The 25,374-nt window shown below is 43.6% G+C and overlaps 1 protein-coding gene across 1 annotated transcript in view; it reads right to left on the bottom strand.

The window, feature by feature from the left end:
* LOC126482202 (uncharacterized) overlaps window positions 1–24,652 on the bottom strand; it is a 46,181-nt gene extending 21,529 nt beyond the window's left edge. Inside the window, exons 1-2 of the mRNA XM_050106181.1 lie at window positions 24,518–24,652; window positions 6,398–6,684 (exon numbers count right to left, since the gene is read on the bottom strand). Of these exons, the coding sequence (XP_049962138.1) occupies window positions 6,398–6,684; window positions 24,518–24,652 (422 nt within the window). The remainder of the gene's footprint in view (window positions 1–6,397; window positions 6,685–24,517) is intronic.
* Window positions 24,653–25,374: the final 722 nt, after the last annotated feature.

Raw genomic sequence — 25,374 nt, 5'->3', positions numbered from 1 at the left:
TCGTTTTGAATTTCGTTTTTCGTTTTGAATTTCGTTTTTAGTTTTGAATTTCGTTTTTCGTTTTGAATTTCGTTTTTCGTTTTGAATTTCGTTTTTAGTTTTGAATTTCGTTTTTCGTTTTGAATTTCGTTTTTCGTTTTGAATTTCGTTTTTCGTTTTGAATTTCGTTTTTCGTTTTGAATTTCGTTTTTCGTTTTGAATTTCGTTTTTCGTTTTGAATTTCGTTTTTCGTTTTGAATTTCGTTTTTCGTTTTGAATTTCGTTTTTCGTTTTGAATTTCGTTTTTCGTTTTGAATTTCGTTTTTCGTTTTGAATTTCGTTTTTCGTTTTGAATTTCGTTTTTCGTTTTGAATTTCGTTTTTCGTTTTGAATTTCGTTTTTCGTTTTGAATTTCGTTTTTCGTTTTGAATTTCGTTTTTCGTTTTGAATTTCGTTTTTCGTTTTGAATTTCGTTTTTCGTTTTGAATTTCGTTTTTCGTTTTGAATTTCGTTTTTCGTTTTGAATTTCGTTTTTCGTTTTGAATTTCGTTTTTCGTTTTGAATTTCGTTTTTCGTTTTGAATTTCGTTTTTCGTTTTGAATTTCGTTTTTCGTTTTGAATTTCGTTTTTCGTTTTGAATTTCGTTTTTCGTTTTGAATTTCGTTTTTCGTTTTGAATTTCGTTTTTCGTTTTGAATTTCGTTTTTCGTTTTGAATTTCGTTTTTCGTTTTGAATTTCGTTTTTCGTTTTGAATTTCGTTTTTCGTTTTGAATTTCGTTTTTCGTTTTGAATTTCGTTTTTCGTTTTGAATTTCGTTTTTCGTTTTGAATTTCGTTTTTCGTTTTGAATTTCGTTTTTCGTTTTGAATTTCGTTTTTCGTTTTGAATTTCGTTTTTCGTTTTGAATTTCGTTTTTCGTTTTGAATTTCGTTTTTCGTTTTGAATTTCGTTTTTCGTTTTGAATTTCGTTTTTCGTTTTGAATTTCGTTTTTCGTTTTGAATTTCGTTTTTCGTTTTGAATTTCGTTTTTCGTTTTGAATTTCGTTTTTCGTTTTGAATTTCGTTTTTCGTTTTGAATTTCGTTTTTCGTTTTGAATTTCGTTTTTCGTTTTGAATTTCGTTTTTCGTTTTGAATTTCGTTTTTCGTTTTGAATTTCGTTTTTCGTTTTGAATTTCGTTTTTCGTTTTGAATTTCGTTTTTCGTTTTGAATTTCGTTTTTCGTTTTGAATTTCGTTTTTCGTTTTGAATTTCGTTTTTCGTTTTGAATTTCGTTTTTCGTTTTGAATTTCGTTTTTCGTTTTGAATTTCGTTTTTCGTTTTGAATTTCGTTTTTCGTTTTGAATTTCGTTTTTCGTTTTGAATTTCGTTTTTCGTTTTGAATTTCGTTTTTCGTTTTGAATTTCGTTTTTCGTTTTGAATTTCGTTTTGCGTTTTGAATTTCGTTTTTCGTTTTGAATTTCGTTTTGCGTTTTGAATTTCGTTTTGCGTTTTGAATTTCGTTTTGCGTTTTGAATTTCGTTTTTCGTTTTGAATTTTGTAGCTACTTTTTGTAAGTTAGTTATATCTAGTGCACTGTTTCATGTGTATAATAGCGGTCAGTGCGTCACACACATCGCGATGACGTCACCATAAATTTTTGACGAATTTAACACTGTCGCTCACCCACGAATAAAGAGCCGACAATTACGTTCAAGTTTTTGAGTTACTATTATCGAACACCTGAGTTCTAGAGACCATTTGCTGACGCACTGCGCTCGTACCGACTGAACCAAATTTGTCTGTCGCATTACGTACTTCACCAATTCATAAAGGGAAAGTGTGTTTATTCGAATGTTCGCCGATGTTCGCATATCCCGTGCACCCACCACATTATTTTCACGGTCGTTTAATTTCGTCAGAGTGGTCTTCCGGCTGCTACGCAGCGTCCTTCCACCTGCCTGTCGCGCTCTGATCACGTGATCACGACGCGAGTATTCACAGGAGCAAAACGTGTGTTACTCACATGGTAATCTGACGCTCTCAAGACGCTTCTGAACGATTATTTTTTCACGGTATTTTTATAACCAACGGCAAAGTGTCCTTTTGATTTAATTGATTGAAGTTACATATTACAATGCGATGCAAATGTGCCAGTAAAACTGGAAGGTGAAATCTGAGGTGTCCAAGGATACGATAACTTTAAAATTCCATCATTTACATAAGGTGTTGGTATTTCGGTCCGTCCCGTTTCCTTCGTGATTAGAAAGCCCAACGAAAGGTTCGCTTGAAGAAATTTCTTTTGGATTATATTGTTTTAGTTATCTTGCATCTGACATACGCCTCTATCCCTCTCGATCTACATCGTTTTATTCTGTCGGCTATGTTTTACGTATACAATTCAGACAGAATCTCATAACTCTTTTTAGGAAAGTGGCTGTATATACTTTAATGGATAAAAGTTCATTACACGTGCGCCTATTCTCTTTTTATGAGTTTTCTAAAGGGTCCAGTATTCTCATCCATAGGGCAGTATCAGTGTCCAGATAAACTATGTGATCAAAAGTATCCGGACACTTGGCTGAAAATGACTTACATGTCCGTGGCGCCTGCCATCGGTAATGCTGGAATTCAATATGGTGTTGGCCCACCCTTAGCCTTGATGACAGCTTCCACTCTCGCAGGAATACGTTCAATCAGGTGCTCGAAGGTTTCTTGGGGATTGACAGCCCATTTTTTCACGGAGTGCTGCACTGAGGAAAGACACCGGTGTCGGTCGGTGAGGCCTGGCACGAAGTCGCCGTTCCAAAACATCAAAATATCCCAAAGATTCTATAGGATTCAGGTCAGGACTCTGTGCAGGCCAGTCCATTACAGGGATGTTGTTGTCGTGTAACTACTCCGTCACAGGCCGTGCATTGCGAACAGGTGCTCGATCGTGTTGACAGATGAAGAGCAATTCGGCGATGGCGATTGCAACAGTGGAAAGGTGCTTAATCCATCAATGTAGACCTGTGCTGTGATATTGTCACGCAAATCAACAAGGGGTGCAAGCCCCGCCCATGAAAAACACGACCACACCTTAACGCCACCGCCTCCGAGTTTTACTGTTGGCACTACACACGATGGCAGATGACGTTCACCGGGCATTCAACATACTCACACCATGCCATCGGATCGCTACAGCGTGTACCGTGATTCGTCACTCCACACGTTTTTCCACTTTTAAATCGTCCAGTGTTTACGCTCCATACACCAAGCGAGGCGTCGATTGGCATTTCGTGATGTGTGGCTTATGAGCAGCCTCTCGACCATGAAATCTAAGTTTTTTTCACCTCCCGCCTAACTGTCATAGTACTTGCAGTGGATCCTGATGCAGTTTTTAATTCCCGTGTGATGGTCTGGATAGATGTTTGCCTATTACACATTACGACCCTCTTCAGCTGTCGGCAGTCTGTCAGTCAACAGACGGAGTTGGCCTCTACGCTTTTGTGCTGTACGTATTCCTTCACGTTTCCACTTCACTATCAAATCGGAAAAAGTGGGTGCCACTTGTGTCATACGTCTGTACGCTAGATTTCCGCATTCTTAAACATCCCTAGGTCCAATCACCTGACTACGTTCGAAGTCCGTGAGTTCCGCGAAGCGCCCCATTCTGCTCTTTCACGATGTCTAATGACTACTGCGGTTGCTGATATGGAGTGCCTGGCAGAAGGTGGCAGCACAGTGCACCTAATATGAAAAACGTATGTTTCTGGGGGTGTCCGGATTCTTTTGATCACAGTGTAGTTGAGCAGCGTAACTCTCTGCACTTCCTTTGCCAAGGTTGATTGTATAGTTCCACTGAAATAGTAACTTTCTTTGAATTTCATTGTACAGGATATTCGGAAATTCCTGTTACTCCTTTCCTCAAGTCGTAGGAGTTTGTGGGTACATAATACGAGGGTTGGAACTTTATGCCAAGTTTAATTTATGAGACTCCTGTAGAGGCAGAGGAAGATATGCCCGTACGAATTCTGGGCTTGCACTAGAAACTGAACAGAGGCCAGGTGGGATGGAAAGTGTGCACCAGAACATGCTTCGTAGGTACTATGTCTGTAACAACGTTACCATATCCATGCACTATTGTAATGGATCAGTACTGTTCTGTTCATACAGTACGCTGGGCTCTAGGTGTTCACATTATTCCAAAACAAAATGTTTAAGTGTTAAGCACATGCGTTTGTATTAACTGATACATGGAGGTTTCGTTATGTTTCCTTTCAAATGCAACCTAATAACTGTAGTGCGTCACCTAATTCAATTCCTGAGGTGGAAGTGGATGAGTTAATCTTGATTGAAACGGTCGTAGAACAAAAACAGTACGTTTCTGGACAAGGGTTGCTATGCAAGATGTGCTCCCTCCCCTCTACGAGTCACAGAAGTTTGTAATGGTAAGTTTCAAACACTCTGTATAGAACTTCACCAGAGTATCTGTACAGACTTCCTTTGCGAACCTTCTGTGTATAGTTCCAGAGAAACAGACTTACTTTGCATTTCATTACATACCCAATATATGGTACCACACCACATACAGGGTTATTTTTTTCACCGTGTTGATCGATGAGAGGATACGGAACAAAAAAGGTCGAATGAGCTTATGCCTGGAAATGCATGGGTTCCATGCTAGTGACCATTTATTCAATCATATTTTGTTACAGAGACTGTAACTACATGATACATTGCATACTGAACCACAGTTACAGTAAGCGTGGTTCCCTCCTAGAGGGTTGTAATGTTTTTCATGCGTTATACCCTAGCGCCCTCTCATGCCATATTGGTAATGTGTACGATTGACTAACTTCTCGTGCTCACCTTGTAGTGGATGTGATACAGCGTTGTAGGCAGTGGTTCAAATGGCTCTGAGCACTATGGGACTTCACATCTGTCATCAGTCCCCTAGAACTCGTCCTTAGCTTTAAGTAGTTCTAACTAACCTCACACACACATCCATGCCCGACGCAGGATTCGCACTTGTCACCGTAGCAGCCGCACGGTTCCAGATCCAAGCGGTAGGCAGTAGTTCCGAGAGCTTGGCGACATGGTGTTTACTTACAGGAAGGCCAATGGCAGTGGGCGGCGGGCAGCAAGGTTCTATCAGGAGACCTGTCCCCGCCGACAACGACCAAAGCGTTTGGCTGCAGAAAGTGTTTCACCCATTGTCCGAGACAGGGTCGTATCAGGAAGCAGGAAATAATGTCATACCTGAAGAGTAACACTACGGAAGGCGACCGCCACGTCAGTAATCAAATTTTCCTCAGTCTCTGGTGTCAGTACAAGTCAGTTTGCCTGCCAGCACAGCGTAAGCCAGACAACCATGTGGAACGTTCTCCATGACAAGGGTAGTAACAGTTATCTCCTACGGTATGTGCAGGCTTACTAGCGACAGTTATTTTCCACGTTGGGAGCAGTTTTCTCACTGGTTTCTTCACAAGGCAACCACTATTGGGGGATTTGTTTCATCCATCAATGTCATAGTTGAGGCCACCTTTACACAGAGTGGTATCTTCAACTTTCATAACGGTAATCTGTGGGATAGTATGCAGAACCCCCACGGTGTGGTGACAGCGAATCATCAGTATTACTGCAGCTGGAATGTGTGTGCGGGATAATTGGCGACCATGTTTTGGGACCGGCCTTCCAGCCAGTTAGGCAACGTGGGAGGAACTGCTGTTGGCGTTTCTTGTGGGGATTTTGCGTCCCCTGCTGGGAAAAGTGCCATTGAAGATTCGAAGAGTTATGTCGCTGCTACTTAATGGTGAAATGAGCCGGAGCAACATCAACATCTGGACGCATCTCAATTGTGTCTCCCCTGATTGATGAGTCGGACCAGGGGCTTAAGTTGCATGGCCAGCATCGTTCAGGAGATCTCAACCCGTGCGATTTCTCGTTATGGGACCACATCAAGTGTATTGTGTATGCAGAGCCCATTCCAGATGTGGAGGCAATGGAGCAGCGTATTCATGGTGCTTTTGACACCGTTGAGATACAGCCTAGGTGATAACGTGAGACATCACATGCATGTGTGTGATGTAGCATGTTTTGAGGCACATGGAAACCATTTTCAGCAAATGGTGTAACTATGGCTGCATGGTACAGCACGTATTAGACTGCAGGCTCTGTAACAATGTGTGACTGAATAATTAGTCTCTAGCCTGGAAACGATACATTTGTGGAGATAAGTTGATTAGATCTGTTTTGTTCCGAATCCTCTCATCGATCAATCCCTAGAATTTGTACACCCTGTGTATTTTAATGTATTAACTTTTTGTACTATTTGCTTGTCAAATTCGACGTGTTGTGAGTTGTAATGTATTTGAGGGTACTGCTATTTCACTGTCACACATTCTCGACACTACATCCATTTGCTGTGTACAATCCCTCGACCACGGCGGTAGCTCACCTGCAGTCGGTGGTTAGCGGGTTGTAAGCCCAGGCGCCGGTGCAGGTGCCAGTGACGTAGTTGGGGTCCCCGACGTTGGGACAGAGATGGTAGATGCTGCAGTTGTACGGGTCAGGGAAGTAGCCGGCGGCCCGGCACTCGAAGCCGTTGGCGCTGCCGCTGCGGCACTCGGACAGCTCCGGCTGTGTGCACGCCTCGTCGCCGGCGCTGCACCTCAGACCGTCCGTACAAGTCTCCAGCGTCGAGGTGGCCAGCCCTCCAGCGCCGTCTCCCACGCACAGTGAAACCTGTGACAGCGCGTGCTGCTGGAGGACAGTACACGTGCATCCACACCAGTGGTTCCCAACCGGTGGCGGAGGAGGGCAGGGGGAGGTAATTATCCCCTGAGGGGTAAAATGAAATTTTCTGAGGGGTAAAAACCCAGCGATTCGATTGCGTTTGTCACGAATCCAAATTACACTATGTGAACAAAAGTATCCGGACATCTGGCCGAAAATGACGTAAAAGTTCGTCGCGCCCTCCACTGGTAATGCTGGAATTCAGTATGGTGTTGGCCCACCCTTAGCCTCTCGCAGACATACGTTCAATCGGGTGCTGGAAAGTTTGTTGGGAATGGCAGCCCTTTCCTCAGTGCAGCGCTCCGTGAAGAGAGGTATCGATGACGGTCTGTGAGGCCTGGCACGAAGTCTGCGTTCCAAAACATCCCAAAGGCGTTCTATACGATTCAGGTCAGGGCTCTGTGCAGGCCAGTCCATTACAGGGATATTATAGTGTAACCACTCCTCCACAGGCCATGCATTATGAACAGGTGCTCGATCATGTTGAAAGATGCAGTCGCCATCCCTGAAGTGCTCTTCAACAGTGGGAAGCAAGAAGGTGCTTAACACTGAGTGTAGGACTGTGCTGCGATAGTGACACGCAAAACAAGGGGTGCAAGCCCCGGCCATTAAAACACGACCACAGCATAACACCACCGCCTCCGAATTTTACTGTTGCCACTACACACGCTGGCAGATGGCGTTCACCAGGCATTCGCCATACCCACAGCCTGCCATCGGATCGCTACATTGTGTGCCGTGATTCGTCCTCCACGCAACATTTTTCCACTGTTCAATCGTCCAATGTTTACGCCTCATCACCAAGCGAAGCGTCGTTTGCCATTTCGTGATGTGTGGCTTATGAGCAGCCGCTCGACCATGAAATCAAAGTTTTTTTCACCTCCCGCCTAACTGTCATAGTACTTGCAATGGATCCTGATGCAGTTTGGAATTCCTGTGTGACGGTCTGGATAGATGTCTGTCAATTACACATTAAGACCCTCTTCAACTGTCTGCGGTCTCTGTCAGTCAACAGAGTAGGTCGACATCTACGCTTTTGTGCTGTACGTGTCCTTTCACGTTTCCACTTCACTATCACATCGGAAACAGTGTACACAAGATTTCCACACTCGTAAACATCCCTAGGCCCAGACGTATGACACAAGTGACACCCGATCACCTGACCAAGTTCGAAGTCCGTGAGTTCCGCGGAGTGCCCCTTTCTGCTCTCACGATGTCTGATGACTACTGAGGTCGCTGATATGGGGTACCTGGCAGTAGGTGGCAGCACAATGCACATATCAAAAACGTATGTTTCTGGGGATGTCCGGATACTTTTGATTACATAGTGTGTTTTCAAAAGGTCATTACCATTATCACAGTTTTGTAAGACTCTGTTATTGATTGTGTAAGTCGTTAGTCACTGTCCTCACCTATCCAGTCCGTTCTCATTCCAGCACTACACACCTGTTATTCCACCACCACAGTATTTTTTGCTTCTGCCCTTCTTCACTATCCCTTCCTACCCCAGCTTCCTCCTTACCCCCACCTGGTCACCACTCCCATCGCTTGCTGCTTGTGTGTGTGTGTGTGTGTGTGTGTGTGTGTGTGTGTGTGTGTGTGTGTGTGAGAGAGAGATATCTATTGTTGACGAAGGCCTTAGCGGCCGAATGCTTGATTTGTTTATTTGTGACAGTCTTTTTGTTGTGGCTATCTGCGACTCAGCATCTCCGCTATATGATGAGTAGCAAGTTTCCTTTTCATAATATTCGTACATTCCGTCCTGGATTTTCTATTGTCTGATAGTAAATTACTTTTCTCAATTCGTAGTTTTAGTGCAGTGGCGGTTACAGGTTTGGTCACATAGTCCACCCACTACACACACGTCTTGCTTTGGACGTACGTTCGCAGCTCGTGGCCTAGTGGTTAGTGTTACTGTCTATGGATCTCTGGGACCCGGGTTTAATTCCCGGCCGCGTCAGGGATTTTCGCCGGGCGGAGACTAACTGATGGACAGAACAAACATCCAGTTACTATTCTGGACGGTGAAGGGTCTGGACGGTGAAGGGTCTGGACTTTTTTACAGGTGCTAATAACTGTGCACTTGAGCGCCCCACAAACCAAATATCACCACCACCACCACCACCACCACCACCACCACCTAGACCTGACTTTATTACCCCTTAACTCACGTGGTGACTTTTCTGTAGCATATACTACGAGGTGGGGTCTCTGGGACCTGTGACTTCAGCCCAAGATTTGAGGCTAAAACCATTTGAAATTGTACAAATAATTGACGTAAATGAAAAGTAAAATACTGTAGGCATTATTTAGCGCAATTAAATTAACAAAGAATTTTTATCACACAAAATCAAAAACTTTTTTGCGGCTTTTTTAAATAGTTCGTATAAACTATCTGTAGCAAGAAAATGTTCCAGGGTTTAAATTTACACATAAAAATTATAATTGATGAGTGTGAAAAGAAATTGCAAGACTGAGATTCAGTACTGTGATCTACATTTTTTATCATCACTCAGGACACATTTGATTTTAATTAACAGTTTAACTACTTTACTGAAGAAACAGAAAGATCCCCATCAAGTTGTTTTCAAGTTCTTCCTCTGAGAGAACGTCTTGTTCGCTAGCAGAACTGTGATCACTGAATATTGTAAAATCTTCGCCTTTTTCGTCTGTTTATTGATGTACTCACATCCACAATCATCCATCGAATAACATTTCAGTTTTCACCATCCTAAGTTTGATGACAAGTTAATGCCCACACATTTTGTACTGGACTGAAGAAACCAGGTACGTAGTTCACAGGGTATGGTTTAAGAGACCCTGTCACTTGTCAGCATCACGTGTCAGCATCAAACAACGAAGGCACTAATGCAACCGACAGCAAAACATTACAGGCGTGGTGACTTAAGAAGGGTAGGGGTGATTTAGGAGCATTCTATTCGAATTGAACTTGCAGAGAGAGAGAGATTGAAAACTTTCGCGCGGTTTGAGAGACCACACCTCGTGAGTTAAGGGTTACTGGCAAAATAATCAAAGCATCTGGAGATTTTGGTTTGACAATCAACATTAAATATTTAACAGTACATGGAATAACGGCAGAAGGACAGAGGACTTGACAAAGTCGGTGATGATTCCGTTTCATAAGAAAGGAATCGCAAAGCGTTGGGAGAATTACAGAACCATTTCATTAATTGCACATGGCAGCGAGATTCTTCTAAATGTCATCAATGAATTCCTGACTTCCTGCTTAGATGAAGAAATACCGCCAGAGCAAGCTGAGTTCGACATTGTGCATAATAAAGGAACGTAAGTGCAGATTCTCAGACAGCTAACTGCAAAATGTAAGGAGTTCAACACCCCATTAGTTCTTCGTTTCTTGGACTGTAGCAAGGTTTTCGACTGTGATCGATGGAAAGAACTGTGGAATGTACTGTCAGAAATAGCCTTTTCTGATCATCTTACTACCCTTACCAAAAATATCTAAATACTTATATCCAATCTGTCAGTGTAAAGTCCTTTTGAACCATGTAAAGGAGTCAGAAAGGGGCGCATTTTATCGCCGGTTCTATTTAACATCTATGGAGAATATGTTCTGAGAAAAAGTCCTCATGGCTCGACTGGAGAGATGTGAATAGGACGACGCAGTAACAGGAATTCAAAATTTTCTGATGACACCACACTGCGTGTAGAAACACAAGTGGAAATGAAAGAACTACTAAGGGAGAAAGTGAGAAACGTGGATTGTCTATTAACAAGAACAAGACCAAGACCATGATTACTGACAGAGGTGAGTCATTACTGGCTACTGGTGTGGTATCAGAATATGAATTGAAGACTTTGTTGTATTTTCAGTGTAGAGCCACCATATTTCTGAGCCACATAGCACAGGTAGACATAGGATTGTTCTGGGTAGGGATGCTTCATCGAAGCTGACAGTCAGTTGTGAAAGACTGAATGCTAACCAGACATATTACAATGAGATTGCTGGAATCTTTGTTGTTCTGTTTTCCTTTAAGGCACTGAAACATGGATAATGAAGGGCACTGAAAAAGAATTCATGCTTTTGAAATGCATGCATGTAGGTGGTTGCTGAGAATATCATGGCTGGAGAAATGGAACAACAAATCAATCCTTTAGAAATTAGGATGCAGAAGAGGTTGTCCAGAATCTGACAAATACTGCAGTTCTTTGGTCACATAATTCGACAACAGCAGGATAACTTGCAAAAGATGATCGTTCAAGGCAAAGTCGAAGGGAAAAATTGCAGGCAAGACGACCGAGAGCATTGATAGATCAGATAAAGGAGAAGACACTCCAGACATGGGACCAGTTACTCAGAGATGCAGAAGCCTCCGAAAAATGGAGTCAGGCTGATAAGAGGATTGCTTGATGGGTTACGAACTTTCAACTACGAAGACGGACTGTTGATGGTGGCCTGTAAGTGTTGTATCAGCAGTTATGACATGAAAAATACTTGCTGCCAATGACTCGTCATTTGCATCAGGCGGGCGACAGAAAATGATTGTCCAGGAGATGCAGCGATCAATCTTGTATGAGGTATATGTATCACACTTCACAAAACGGACGTGGCGAGCCACAGTGATCACAAAAGTTTGCAACATCAAGACTGAAGAAGTTACAAACCGAGCCACACGTTCAGCTAGGTACCTACTGTTAAAGAAAGCGTATTGAATCATATTGTTTGACGGGGTGATAAGCTCCACAAGAGACTGGCTCGCATTCGGCTGCATGCCGTCACATTCCACCGGTGCTTATTATGGTTCAAATGGCTCTGAGCACTATGGGACTTAACATCTGAGGTCATTAGTCCCCTAGAACTTAGGTTACTTGCGTTTAAGTAGTTCTAAGGACATCACACACATCCATGCCCGGGGCAGGATTCGAACCTGCGACCGTAGCGTCGCGCAATTCCAGACTGAAGCGCCTAATACCGCTCGGCCACACCGGCTGGCCGTGCTTATTATGAAACTGGCTATTCTTTAAGGCGTAGTTGCAGATAGTGCGATAATACATTTTGTATGCACGGAAAAAAGTCCAAGCTGAATTGATCCAATGGTTCCAGGTGGTAATAACTGCAACGTGACGCACTTTTCAGGAGGGATGGTTTGCTCGAAAGGAGTAGGTTCTTATACGCAGACCAGGAATCAAGCAAAAGCAAAGTTTTTGACCAGATATTGGCCAAAAGCAGTGCTCATACCATAACTGCAGTTATCTTACGCCAATTTTCCCCACTCTCTCTTCCTGTGACGTAAATATTTCCTACTGCCTTGGCAAGACCACGCCCGTGGGATAGATTCGTATGGGGCAGAGCACCTCCAACTTCTTGCAGCACAACAAATAACTTTCCAGCCAATTTAACATCAAGATTAACAGCTAGCATCTGTTTCTGTAGGTATAATGCAATGTTTCCTTTATGTATTATAGCCAGTGCTCTGTTTTGTATCAACACTATTAGCACTGTCCAACTGTTGTGAGTTACTCGTCGACTAAACAGTTAAACTACACTCTGAAGTCTCGTGCTGTGTTCACCAGTGGATACCTTTACGGAACCGCGGGACCGCCACGGTCGCAGGTTCGAATCCTGCCTCGGGCATGGATGTGTGTGATGTCCTTAGGTTAGTTAGGTTTAAGTAGTTCTAAGTTCTAGGCGACTGATGACCTCAGAAGTTAAGTCGCATAGTGCTCAGAGCCATTTGAACCATTTTGGATACCTTTAATCCCGCCCCCTGTTGCCATTAGGCGCGAATATTGTGGTTTCATGGTAGGATTTAACAATGATGTTTACAGCACTGCAAATCCCACATATTTTGTCATGCGGTCATAATAACGTCAGACTTTTAATGTGGAATTGTAGTTGCAGCTACACACATGGTACATTGCATTTCGGGAATCGTTACGGAATCCAGTATTCCTAGATCCACAGTTTCAAAAGTGTGCTGAGATTGCGAATTTCATTACCACTCAGCACGGATAACGCAGTGGCCTGCTTTCCCTTAACGACCTAGAGCAGCGGTGTTTGTTAGCACTGACAAATCCACTCAGACAAGCAACACTGCGTGAAATAACTGCACAAATCGATGTGGAACGTATGACGCATCTATCCGTTATGACGGTGCGGTGAAATTTGGTGTTAACGGACTATGGCAGCAGACTACAATGCAAGTGTCTTTGCTGACAGCACGACATCGCCTGCATGGCCCCCTCCTGGGCTTGGGATCGGGATCGTGATCGTATTGGTTGGACCATACAAGACTGGGAGACCACGGCCTGGTCAGATGAGTGTCGATTTCAGTTGCTAAGAGCTGTTGGTAGGCTTCGAGTGTGCTGCTAACTCCACGAAGCCATCGACCTAAGTTGCCAGCAAGGCACGTGCAAGCAGGTAGTGGATCCAAAATGGTGTGGACTTCATATGCAATGGACTGGGCTCTTTGATCCAACTGAACGGATCATGGTCTGGAAATGGTTTTATTTAGCTCCTTTGAGGAATTCATAGACTTCATGTTCCCAAATATCTTTGAATAAAAAAGTAAGGGTGCCTTCCTTTTCAGTCGTGAGCTTACTATTTTCATGCATGGGATTTAATGTCTGGGCTAAGTATTTTGTAATCTGCAGTTTAGCAAAGTATAAGAAAGTACAACATAAAACTCACATTGCAGTACCACAAAGTTTTGTCCCAATTTCCTTATTCATCGAATCTTTGTCGAAATAATTGTACAGATCGGTCTCTGAAATGCATACGATGAATCGAATATTAGGCCACGTAACAATTTTGGAAATATGTGGTAAGGTCTTATGGAATCAAACTGCTGGGGTCATCGGTCCCTAAGCTTGCACACTACTTAGTTTAAGTTAGATTAACTTACGCTAAGAACGACACACACACACACACACACACACACACACACACACACACACACACACACACACACACACACACACACGAGGGAGGACTCGAACCTCCGACGGAGGGAGCCGCGCGTACCGTGACAAGACGCCTAAGACTGCACGGCTACCCCGCGCGGCTAGGAGGCCAGGTGAACAGCTTTTGCTTTCTATTTTATTTTTTTTCGGACCATCTTCAGAAAGAGGACTGCAAGGACTACAAACTTGCTCGAAAAAGTTCAACGTCCAGGTAGGTTTCCAAACGGTTAACAAACAGTTTGGGAAACATGTTGAGGCTTAGTCTGGAACCCGTGCAAAATAAATTATTTTATACAGTCCAGTTTTACAAAATTTGAGGATCATGAGACTGTTTTTACATGGGATAAACAGGGCGAGAATACAGAACGAGATATAAAGAACATGGGTGTACGAGCAACAGTTGCGCATTAGGTTTTCATTTAGAAGATAGAAGCAGTATGCTGGCAGAATCAGAAAGTAGCATGACTATTCTGCACACAGAGAGGAAGGGAAACAGTCTGGACATTTTGGAGGGATTGGAAATACATGAATTCAGTCAAGTGGCTCCAGAACAGCTAATCAACGAGAAAATCAGTAGTAGTAGTAGTAGTAAGAAATATCTTTTACGTGCCTCTCACAACAAATCGTCAGGACTAAAAAAACCATCATAACTGTCGCAACTACTTTTATGAAATAGGTTCATCAGTGGTTCAGGAGGAAAATGTCTTAAAGGGAGAGGTGGCTGTCTATTTACCAAACAAACGTGTTGGTTGGTTGTTTTGGGGAAGGAGACCAGACAGCGTGGTCATCGGTCTCGGGAAGGATGGGGAAGGAAGTCGGCCGTACCCTTTCAGAGGAACCATCCCGGCATTTGCCTGGAATGATTTAGGGAAATCACGGAAAACCTAAATCAGGATGGCCGGACGCGGGATTGAACCGTCGTCCTCCCGAATGCGATTCCAGTGTAAACTAACGTGTTCACTAACCATTGTAGGGCACAAAAAATAATAAATATCAACGTTTGTCGTTTAGTCAGGCAGCGCAATGACAAATCAAGACAAGACCTTTTGTAATTATGTTATCTTTTAAATAAAAAAAAGAGAAATTCTGAACGTTGAAATGTACACTCCCTTCCGTATGTCTTGATTCACTGATCACAGTAGTACAAATTTTTCTATAATTCTGGTACGTTAATTTTTTAATATAAGTAAATATTAAAATATGTTGAAAGGTACAATCTCGTGCCTGTATACTACAGTGATGCTTCTTTTATTGTGTTTAAGTGCAGGCAGGCAATCACCTTTCCCTTTACCACTTTTTACGTGCAGGCACGCTACATATGTTTTGTTGTTTTTTTACTGTTTCAACGGACATAAACAGTTTGGCACATCGATAACCGCAATAATGAACCAGAGGATGGAACAATTGTCTTATGTTTGACGAACAGTCTAGATTTGCAATTACACTTCTTATCAGATCCTTTTTGTAATCTTCGACAAATCGTGCCTTTCCAAGACAGAGAATTGTGTAAAAAAAATATCTTAATGTACTTGTTCTTTGTGCTGCTGCAATCCGATTTTGTCGACCTGAATCACGGTGTGGTCCACTTAAATGAAACCTTGATCTATCGACATATGATGAAAACCGGAAATTGTTTTTTAAGTACTCTGAATAGCATTTTGCTGAAATTTTTTTTTTTTTTTTTTTCGAGCATTTAAAGAGAATTTTCTTACCACGTGTGTTTGGGTGACAAAAGTGGGCGTGGCACGTACTTTTCTGCATATATTTTGGATCTTTATATCCCCTACATTGCACGTTAGGGATTTTTTTTACTCCCGAGTGTGTTGGCTGTCATTTGAATGCAACGGTCGGTATTCTTTTGTTTATGCTGTTCGTAAACAACACGCTTTCAAACACGAGGTTAGTTTTGCTCAAGTGTGATTGCAAAGGTGAGTATAACAACTACTCGCAGTGCTTGTTAACGTGTGTTTCGTTGTGTTTATTGAAGATGACGAAACGTAAAGGCGTTTTCGAGAAACGACAATTTAGAGGAAACAAGTTCAGAAAGCTTTCCGTACAAGAGGTTATGTCGCCTGCCAACGATGCTTCTAATTGTAATTCAACAAATGGCTCTGAGCACTATGGGACTTAACATCTGTGGTCATTAGTCCCCTAGAACTTAGAACTACTTAAACCTAACCAACCTAAGGACATCACACACATCCATGCCCGAGGCAGGATTCGAACCTGCGACCGGAGCGGTCACGCGGTTCCAGACTGAAGCGCCTAGACCGCACGGCCACACCGGCCGGCTGTAATTCAACAAGTGCATCATCAAAGAAGCTCTCACCATTTCAAGAGAGTCACAACGAACTTACTGTAAGTGACAAGGGGTGCAGTAACATTATTATAAATTTGAGAATATTATCAGATGCAATTTCTAAATTTGTGCAATGTGTGACTCACCACACTGTCTAGAGTGTGAAAATTTGTGAGAGTGTAATTGCTAGGCCTTTTCTTCCACTGACATTGGATTTAATTTGCACTAAATGCTCAGCTGTGATTTCATTTACGAGTTCTTCGAAACCAGATGCAAGTGGCCCTTATGAAATCAATACTAGATTAGTTTATGCCTTACGATCCATTGGCAAGGGCTTGGCTACAGGGAGAACATTTTGTTCAGTGATGAGCTTACATCAACCACCAAATAAATTTGAAAAACTGACTGACCTCGCACACAGCTTTCTCTAATATTGCAGTGAGGAAAGCATGAAACTGGCTGATGGGGAAGCAGTGACAGAAAATGATGGATGTTCGGATATTGCAGTTGCACTTGATGGCAGAAAAGAGGACATACTTCTGTGCCACGAGTGTGGACACCGGTAGTCAGTACTCCATTCAATGTGTTAGATGTGGAGACAATGTCTAAATATTGCAAATGTTGTAAAGTCAATGAACAGCCACACAGTTGTGTTCTTTATAAGTTTAGAGGAACAAGTGGTGGTATGGAAGTTCATGGAGTGCAACAAATATTTAATTACTCCGTAGAAACGAGAGACGTACGGTACATCAAATATTTGGGTGGTGGCATACAACAATGTGGTGAACTCGGTCATATGGCGATGCCATTATTAGCAAAATAGAATGTGTAGGCCATGTTCAGAAACGTTTGGGAACAAGGCTGAGAAAACTAGCTGTTGATATGAGAGGAAAAAAATTGGAAGATGAAAAATTGTTGACTGGACAGGGTCAGTTAACTAAAACTGAAATAGAAAACTTGCAGGTATACTATGGACAGGCAATTAGGAGAAATAAAGAAAATCTGGAGGCAATGAACGGAGATTCTTGGGCCATATTCTTCCGTAAGTCCTCTACTGATGATAAGCCATGTCATGGATTGTGCCCATCGGGAGAAAATCCGTGGTGAAAATACAATAGGGCTCAGGCAACTGGAGAATCTTATTCTCACCAGCATTCTCTTCCTGCTGCTGGTATTACAGCAATTAAACCGATTTTCAGAGACTTGGCTCATTCGACTTTCTAATGAAATGTCTGCATAGGCAGACACAGAACCCAATTGAATGTTTCAACAGCATAATTTGGAACCGACTTCCAAAAACTGAGTTTCATTGTATGCATGCCTAGAAATAAAGAGTTCATGTTGCTGTTACCACATTCAATGGTGGTAATATTGGAAAGTGTTGGGTACTGAAAAAGCTGGGAATTAATCCTGGTGAAAATATGATCACTGGGCTGCAACAGTGCGATAAAATAGCCGATGCAGACAGGTCTGCATCTAATTCGGCCATCATCAAGAAAGCAAGACAAACCTCCAGGAAGGTGAAAAAGAAGTTGGAAGACATGCTAGAGGCCAAAGAAGGGCCATCATATGCAGCAGGATAGTTTAAATTTGTTACTTGCACTTAATTAAAAGTGTTTTCTTCTTGAAGTCAATTTACCGCAAACTGAAAATTTCATTCATTTATCTGTGATAGTGTCTGATATAATGGGACATATGTACTGAAAATTTTAGACTCTACATAACATAAGGAAACCACCTCCGGTACTGCATTAATTAATATTCCCCGATTAGGAAGTTCACAAAAATCTTTTCTGCAGAAAAAACTTAATACGTTATGTTAATAAATTTAAAAAAGTATTTCTTAAAAACTATAGAATGGATAAAGTAGATTTTAGTATAATTGACTCTATTAGCATCATGTACATACAGTAAAAATATTAAGGTCCTGCATCAAATAGTTTTTTCAGAAATTGGTCAAATACTTGCCTAAATTAACATGGGTTAGATAGACAGGGTGGTGGTGGTGGTTAGTGTTTAACGTCCCGTCGACTACGAGGTCATTAGAGACGGAGCGCAAGCTCGGGTGAAGGAAGGATTGGGAAGGAAATCGGCCGTGCCCTTTCAAAGGAACCATCCCGGCATTTGCCTGAAACGATTTAGGGAAAACACGGAAAACCTAAATCAGGATGGCTGGAGACGGGATTGAACCGTCGTCCTCCCGAATGCGAGTCCAGTGTGCTAACCACTGCGCCACCTCGCTCGGTGATAGGCAGGGTGTGGTCCCCTTAATGTACCTATATACTTTTAGTTGCTGTTGGTTACTGCTTCAATTCTCAGTAAACATATCGGAATTTCCATAGCCGCGTTGCTAGTTAACCACGCGGTGCAAGAGGGCACCTCATTACGGCAAGTAGGAGCACAATGGAGTAGCAGTTTTCCGTAGTCCTTCTCACGACTAACATTTCTATTTTTCATGTTTAAATTGTATGTCATCTTTTGGTTCGTGAATGTATGAGTAAAGAACAAGCTGTCAAAGTTATTTTTGCTGTAGATGGTATGTATTGGTTCTGATACTTCGTTCCATTTTACGCTTTCTTGCTAACATTTGGTGTTAAAAAAATCTGTAACAAGTTATTTGTTATAAATTGTTTACACCAGAAAGTCTCATGTAGGGCAGAGCCCGAAACATGTCATTTGGAATAAATGCACCAAAAAACACCCAATACATTTTTGTTTTTTTTTTTTGTTTTTGCGGCTAATCAGGTTTTCTTAAATTCAGTCAACTAGGTTAATAACCGGCAGATTCAGGACGACATACTTAAGGTTAGTTATGACTGATCGTTTGATGATATATGAGTTTACACCAACCATTTCCTTCGTTACTGCAATTTTCCAGACACACATTATTTTGAAGTAAGGTTCTGCGCAATCTGTGCTCATGGATAGAAATTAATGAGACACGAAACAGCATCTACTGTTGTAACAAGACAGTCACTACAAACCCACCATTAATATCTGATTCGCACAATTTAGAGACAGCAGCCATTGTACACAACAGGGCTGATTTCATAATTGCTGAAGGAACACTGACATACTCCAGCAGGATAGTACAAGATCCCATGCGACAATTCACGCTAAAACGGATTCGTGATTGACCTGCCCACGTCCTGATCTACATGTCTGAGACTGGGATGCGATGACAAGACGTGCCGCATTCAAACTATGAATTCCACAGAATGACACACAGTGCCCGGTTGACTCTGGCTGCCAAGGGTTCCCAAAATTTTCCTCTGATTAAACATTTCATGAATCCTGATACATTGACGAGACACCTAGTTCATTTTGAATGTCATTACAATTTTTTAAAAATGAATAAAACAAGGTTTTCTCATTGATTCCTACAACTTAAATAATAACTGTATAGGAAGACAATAACTGTTATCGAAAGAACAGATACCATTGATGACCATTTATTCTAGAGAAGCTACACAATGATTAATTGAAACGCTCAGCTGCCGACAGGTGTTGTTGAGATACCTCGATGGGGACAGCTAAAAATGTGTGCCCCGACCGGCCACGGTCCACAATCTAGCTACGTAATGTTCCTAATAGATACTTTGCCCGTCCACTCTTACGGGAATCGTCAACTTAAGTGGGCGCGAGTAACGAGTGGCTGGGGAATGTATCTATTAGGAACATTACGTAGCTAGATTGTGGACCGTTTGGGAATGTGTATCTCACGGGAAGCGTGCAGGGGATAAGTCCTTACAGTCGTGCTACTCATCTGTGTCCTCGGTGGCTCAGATGGATAGAGCGTCTGCCACGTAAGCAGGAGATCCCGGGTTCGAGTCCCAGTCGGGGCACACATTTTCAGCTGTCCCCATCAAGGTATGTCAACAACACCTATCGGCTTCTGAGGGTTTCAATTAATCATCATTTAATAAAAACTGTTGTCCTTATGGTTTTCAGTTCGAAGACTGGCTACTCAGTTCTGCAACTGCTGTAGCCTACATCCTTCTGAATCTGCTTACTGTATTCATTTCTTTGTCGTTCTACAATTTTTACCCTCCAGACTTCCCTCCAGTACTAAACTGGATCCCTCGATGTCTCAGAACGTGTCCTCCTTTTAGTCAGGTTGTGCTCCAAATTTCGTTTGTCCGCTGTTCTGTTCAGTACATTCTCATTATCTGAGTGATCTACCCATCTAATTCCTCAGCAGTCTTCTGTAGCACCACATTTCAAGATCGTCTATTCTCTTCTCTTCTTGTCTTACCTGTTTATCGTCCAAGTTTCACTTTCATACAACGCTACACGCCATACAAATAGTTTCAGAAAAGACTTCCCAACACTTTATTCTATATTCGATGTACCAAATTTCTCTTCTTCAGAAACGCCTTTCTTGCCATTGCGTGTACACTTCATGTCCCCTATATTTCGGCAGTCATCAGTTTTTGTTGCCCAATAGCAAAACCTGTCTATTTTAAGCGTATCGTTTCCGGATCTAATTACTTCAGTATCATCTGATTTAATTCGACCACATCACGTTACCCCTGTCTCGCTTTTATTGACGTTCGTCTTATATCCTCCTTATGAAACACAAGAGCAGTTTAACGGAATAGATAGTAAGTTTTTTGCTGTCTCTGACAGAATTACGATGTCGTCAGCAAATCTCGAGGTTTTTAATTCTTCTCCCTTAACAGAAAATTTAGAGTAGGAGTTAAAGTTGTTCTCTTTACTGCTTCGTAAGGGCACAGACTGAATAACACCGGCGATAGTCTACAGCCTTGTCTCACTCCGTTCTCAACCACTGCTTCCCTTTCATGCCCCTCGACTCTTATAACTGTCACCTGGTTTATTTACAAGTTGAAAATAGCCTTTCGCTCCCTGTATTTTACTCTTGCTACCGTCAGAATTTTAAAGGGAGTATTGCAGTCAGTATTGTCAAAAGCGCTCTCTGAATCTACAAATGCTATAAACGTAGGTTTGCCTTTCCGTAACCTATCTCACAAGGTAAATCGTAGGATCAGTATTACCTCATATGTTCCTACATGTCTTCACAGTCCAAATTATTCTTCCCGGAGGTAGGCTTCTACTAGTTTTTCCATTTTTTTTGCAAATAATTCGTTTAGTATTTTATTTTCCAACGATAAGTAATAAAATGGTATTTTATTAATAATTTTCCAAATTTAATTATTATTTACATGTTGTTTTGCACATTTTGACGATACTAGTTTGTTCTGCGGAACACTGCTGCCCCGCGGGGAGTGAGTAGGTGCTCCATGAAAGAGTTTGGGAAATCGCTACTGCCTGTGGTATGGTGCCAGCCGTTAACGAGGTTTCACCTCAGCTTCCGGTAAACTGTTAAAAGCGGTTCGTGGCGACACCTTCGCCTACTGTTCTTGATGCCCGGTTGCCCTGACCTCTCTTTCAGCAGTCATTGTATTGACAATCCTCAAAGTCCTAATGATGGCGGTAAGATGAATGTACGCGGGCGATATACGCCAGAAAAGTTCCAGTAATGTTCGATACACTCAGTAACCATCATAATCTCACACCATTCTTTGTCTGTGAGAATTACTTTTTCTCTATTGAAAATTCTCAAAATAAGCTCACATAAGGATGAAATGTTAATACACATGTCCTATAGGCGTGAAAATACACTCCTGGAAATGGAAAAAAGAACAGATTGACACCGGTGTGTCAGACCCACCATACTTGCTCCGGACACTGCGAGAGGGCTGTACAAGCAATGATCACACGCACGGCACAGCGGACACACCAGGAACCGCGGTGTTGGCCGTCGAATGGCGCTAGCTGCGCAGCATTTGTGCACCGCCGCCGTCAGTGTCAGCCAGTTTGCCGTGGCATACGGAGCTCCATCGCAGTCTTTAACACTGGTAGCATGCCGCGACAGCGTGGACGTGAACCGTATGTGCAGTTGACGGACTTTGAGCGAGGGCGTATAGTGGGCATGCGGGAGGCCGGGTGGACGTACCGCCGAATTGCTCAACACGTGGGGCGTGAGGTCTCCACAGTACATCGATGTTATCGCCAGTGGTCGGCGGAAGGTGCACGTGCCCGTCGACCTGGGACCGGACCACAGCGACGCACGGATGCACGCCAAGACCGTAGGATCCTACGCAGTGCCGTAGGGGACCGCACCGCCACTTCCCAGCAAATTAGGGACACTGTTGCTCCTGGGGTATCGGCGAGGACCATTCGCAACCGTCTCCATGAAGCTGGGCTACGGTCCCGCACACCGTTAGGCCGTCTTCCGCTCACGCCCCAACATCGTGCAGCCCGCCTCCAGTGGTGTCGCGACAGGCGTGAATGGAGGGACGAATGGAGACGTGTCATCTTCAGCGATGAGAGTCGCTTCTGCCTTGGTGCCAATGATGGTCGTATGCGTGTTTGGCGCCGTGCAGGTGAGCGCCACAATCAGGACTGCATACGACCGAGGCACACAGGGCCAACACCCGGCATCATGGTGTGGGGAGCGATCTCCTACACTGGCCGTACACCACTGGTGATCGTCGAGGGGACACTGAATAGTGCACGGTATATCCAAACCGTCATCGAACCCATCGTTCTACCATGCCTAGACCGGCAAGGGAACTTGCTGTTCCAACAGGACAATGCACGTCCGCATGTATGCCGTGCCACCCAACGTGCTCTAGAAGGTGTAAGTCAACTACCCTGGCCAGCAAGATCTCCGGATCCGTCCCCCATTGAGCATGTTTGGGACTGGATGAGGCGTCGTCTCACGCGGTCTGCACGTCCAGCACGAACGCTGGTCCAACTGAGGCGCCAGGTGGAAATGGCATGGCAAGCCGTTCCACAGGACTACATCCAGCATCTCTACGATCGTCTCCGTGGGAGAATAGCAGCCTGCATTGCTGCGAAAGGTGGATATACACTGTACTAGTGCCGACATCGTGCATGCTCTGTTGCCTGTGTCTACGTGCCTGTGGTTCTGTCAGTGTGATCATGTGATGTATCTGACCCCAGGAATGTGTCAATAAAGTTTCCCCTTCCTGGGACAATGAATTCACGGTGTTCTTATTTAAATTTTCAGGAGTGTAGAATATTTGTTGCAGCGTTTGGTCAACGTGTTCGTGGCATTGCACTATCTATTTTCGTCGCTGCATGTAATACGAGCCTCTTGGTCGAAGCAACTGGTTTTTTCTAACAAGGCGTCAAAATATTCCATCCGAAACGGAGTGGGTTACTGGAGCTGGACCTCATCTACAGGCTAGGACGGGGGCTACCTCCTGCATTTTAGGCACCGTTCGTGCGAGCTGTCCCACTGATAGTGTGACGTCGAGAACGTTGTCTGTAGTACTGCTTATGTCACCCTGGAGCTCCGCCAGTGTCCAGCCACGTTAGTGTGACCACATGGTCCAAAGCCTCAATAACCACGTCTTGTAGCACGGATGTGCAGTTACAGATTCCGTGAAATTCTGCAAGGTACCGACAGGAGCTATGCCCACAATAATTCCGTGGCCAGCTAGGTTTCTCAGTTTAGAATCCATGTCGCGGACAGCCCGATCGAGATGGTCCCACATATTCTCGACTGGGTTTGAATCCGGGGACTTTGGTGAGAAAGGGAGTGCAGTAAACTCTTTCCAGTGCTTTTCCAGCTAAGCATGTACACTGCGAGCTGTGTGTATCTTGCTGCTGGAAGACGCCATGGCGCCGAGGAATAACAAACTGCACGGAGTGGTGGGCATGTTCCCAAAGTAGAGGTGCGTGCTTGTGTTAATCCTTTGCGCGTTCCAGAGAGACGAGATCACCCAGAAAATGCCACGATGACGTTCTCCAGACTATAGCGCTTCTCGCTGCAGCCTGGAACGTTCCGACGATTGTTGCACGGGCATACATGCCAACGGCCGTCTGTCGGATGGAGCATGAAACTACTTCTTTTGAAACGGCCACCTATCGCCATGTTCAGATGTGGTACTGCCGTGCAGATTTCGGCTTTCATCGCGGATGAACAGCACTCAGAATGGGTGCACGAAACAGGCGCCTGCTGCGGATATTCGTGTGCAGCAACATACACTGAACAGTCGTTGACGAGAGATGGTTCGCAGGCCCTTGGTTCATCTGGGCGTTCAGTGGCACGGAGTCGCCCCCACACATCCCCGTGTCTGCCGTTCACCCCTGCGCTGTGATGGACCACCGTTGCCTCGACGCTATTTTGCCGTACACGGTATACTTTAACCACTGCGACACGTGAAGAGCTTACGAAACTGACCGTTTCGGAGATGATTCTACCCTTCGCGTGGAATCCAATGATCATCCCCTTTTGGACGGTAGATAAATCACTCCGTTTCATTACTACGACAACGACTGTACTGTTTTCTACATCCCCAGACATCTTTGGTACGTTCGCGCGGCTCCCATAGGAACTTCCACTGCTAGTGGTTGTTGCACGGTGATGTCGAACAGACGGTGGCCATATTAATGTGACAACCTCTTTGGCCTCTGCTTGGTCCCCGTTGGATAGTGATGAATGTCACTCGAAATGTGGTGACTGTGAGAGAGACAGGAACGGCGTACCTGTGTAAGTGACGTCCCTGCTTGGTACCTGCTGAATGACGGCTCCAGGTATGGCACAATTGTGACACAGCCACCATTGGTGTGACACTCGCGACACTTTCCTAGAGGGAACGAGCTGTCATGGCGAATGGCCATTGTGCTATGGTTGCTGTGTTTAGGCAAGAACGCAACGTGACTGATATATCTAGAACTCATAAACCTGACGAGGTAACACACGAATTTTTGGCCTGTTTCTACTGTTTCTAATTCAACTGACAAGTGAAACTCCACGTCGCACCCTCCCCCTCCCCCCTCAGATTTAATGGTAAGATGGCCCGTCAAAAAATGAACACAGATCAAGGATGAAAACACGAAGGTGTACTGAACTGTGAAAAAAGCAGCAAAATAGAAACAGGCTGCTCTTTATTCACTTCTTAATCTTGGACCGTTCGCTAACAAAGCATCGGCGTCGTGGATAAGTGGTCATGGTGTTGGTCTGACAAGTGGGCGCCGGCACGGTAGCTCAGCCTTTTCGGTCACATAGCTGGCTGGTCTCTGTAATAAATGAAACTGAGAGAAGGGATCAAGAACGAACTTCAACGGGTGTCATGCGACGTGCGCTACGACCAAATACAACGAACAATGACGAACAAAATACAAAAACGAAAGTGGGCGAGCCGTGTTCAGAACTTCGTCGTGCCATTTTTTTTTTTTTTTTTTTTTTTTTTTTTTTTTTTTTTTTTTTTTTTTTTTTCCTCAACATTGTGAACTGTTTGTCCGGTTACTGAAATGTTTGTTCTCTTTCTGTAATCTTGGCAGTTGGCGTACTATACATTGGTTATAGAATATGTTGCAAGAATGGACTTACTTATTTGTTT

This window comes from Schistocerca serialis, chromosome 5, assembly GCF_023864345.2.
Source record: "Schistocerca serialis cubense isolate TAMUIC-IGC-003099 chromosome 5, iqSchSeri2.2, whole genome shotgun sequence".
NCBI lineage: Eukaryota > Metazoa > Arthropoda > Insecta > Orthoptera > Acrididae > Schistocerca > Schistocerca serialis.
The sequence above is the reverse complement of the archived record's forward strand: the minus strand, read 5'-3'. Positions and strand labels throughout refer to the sequence as shown.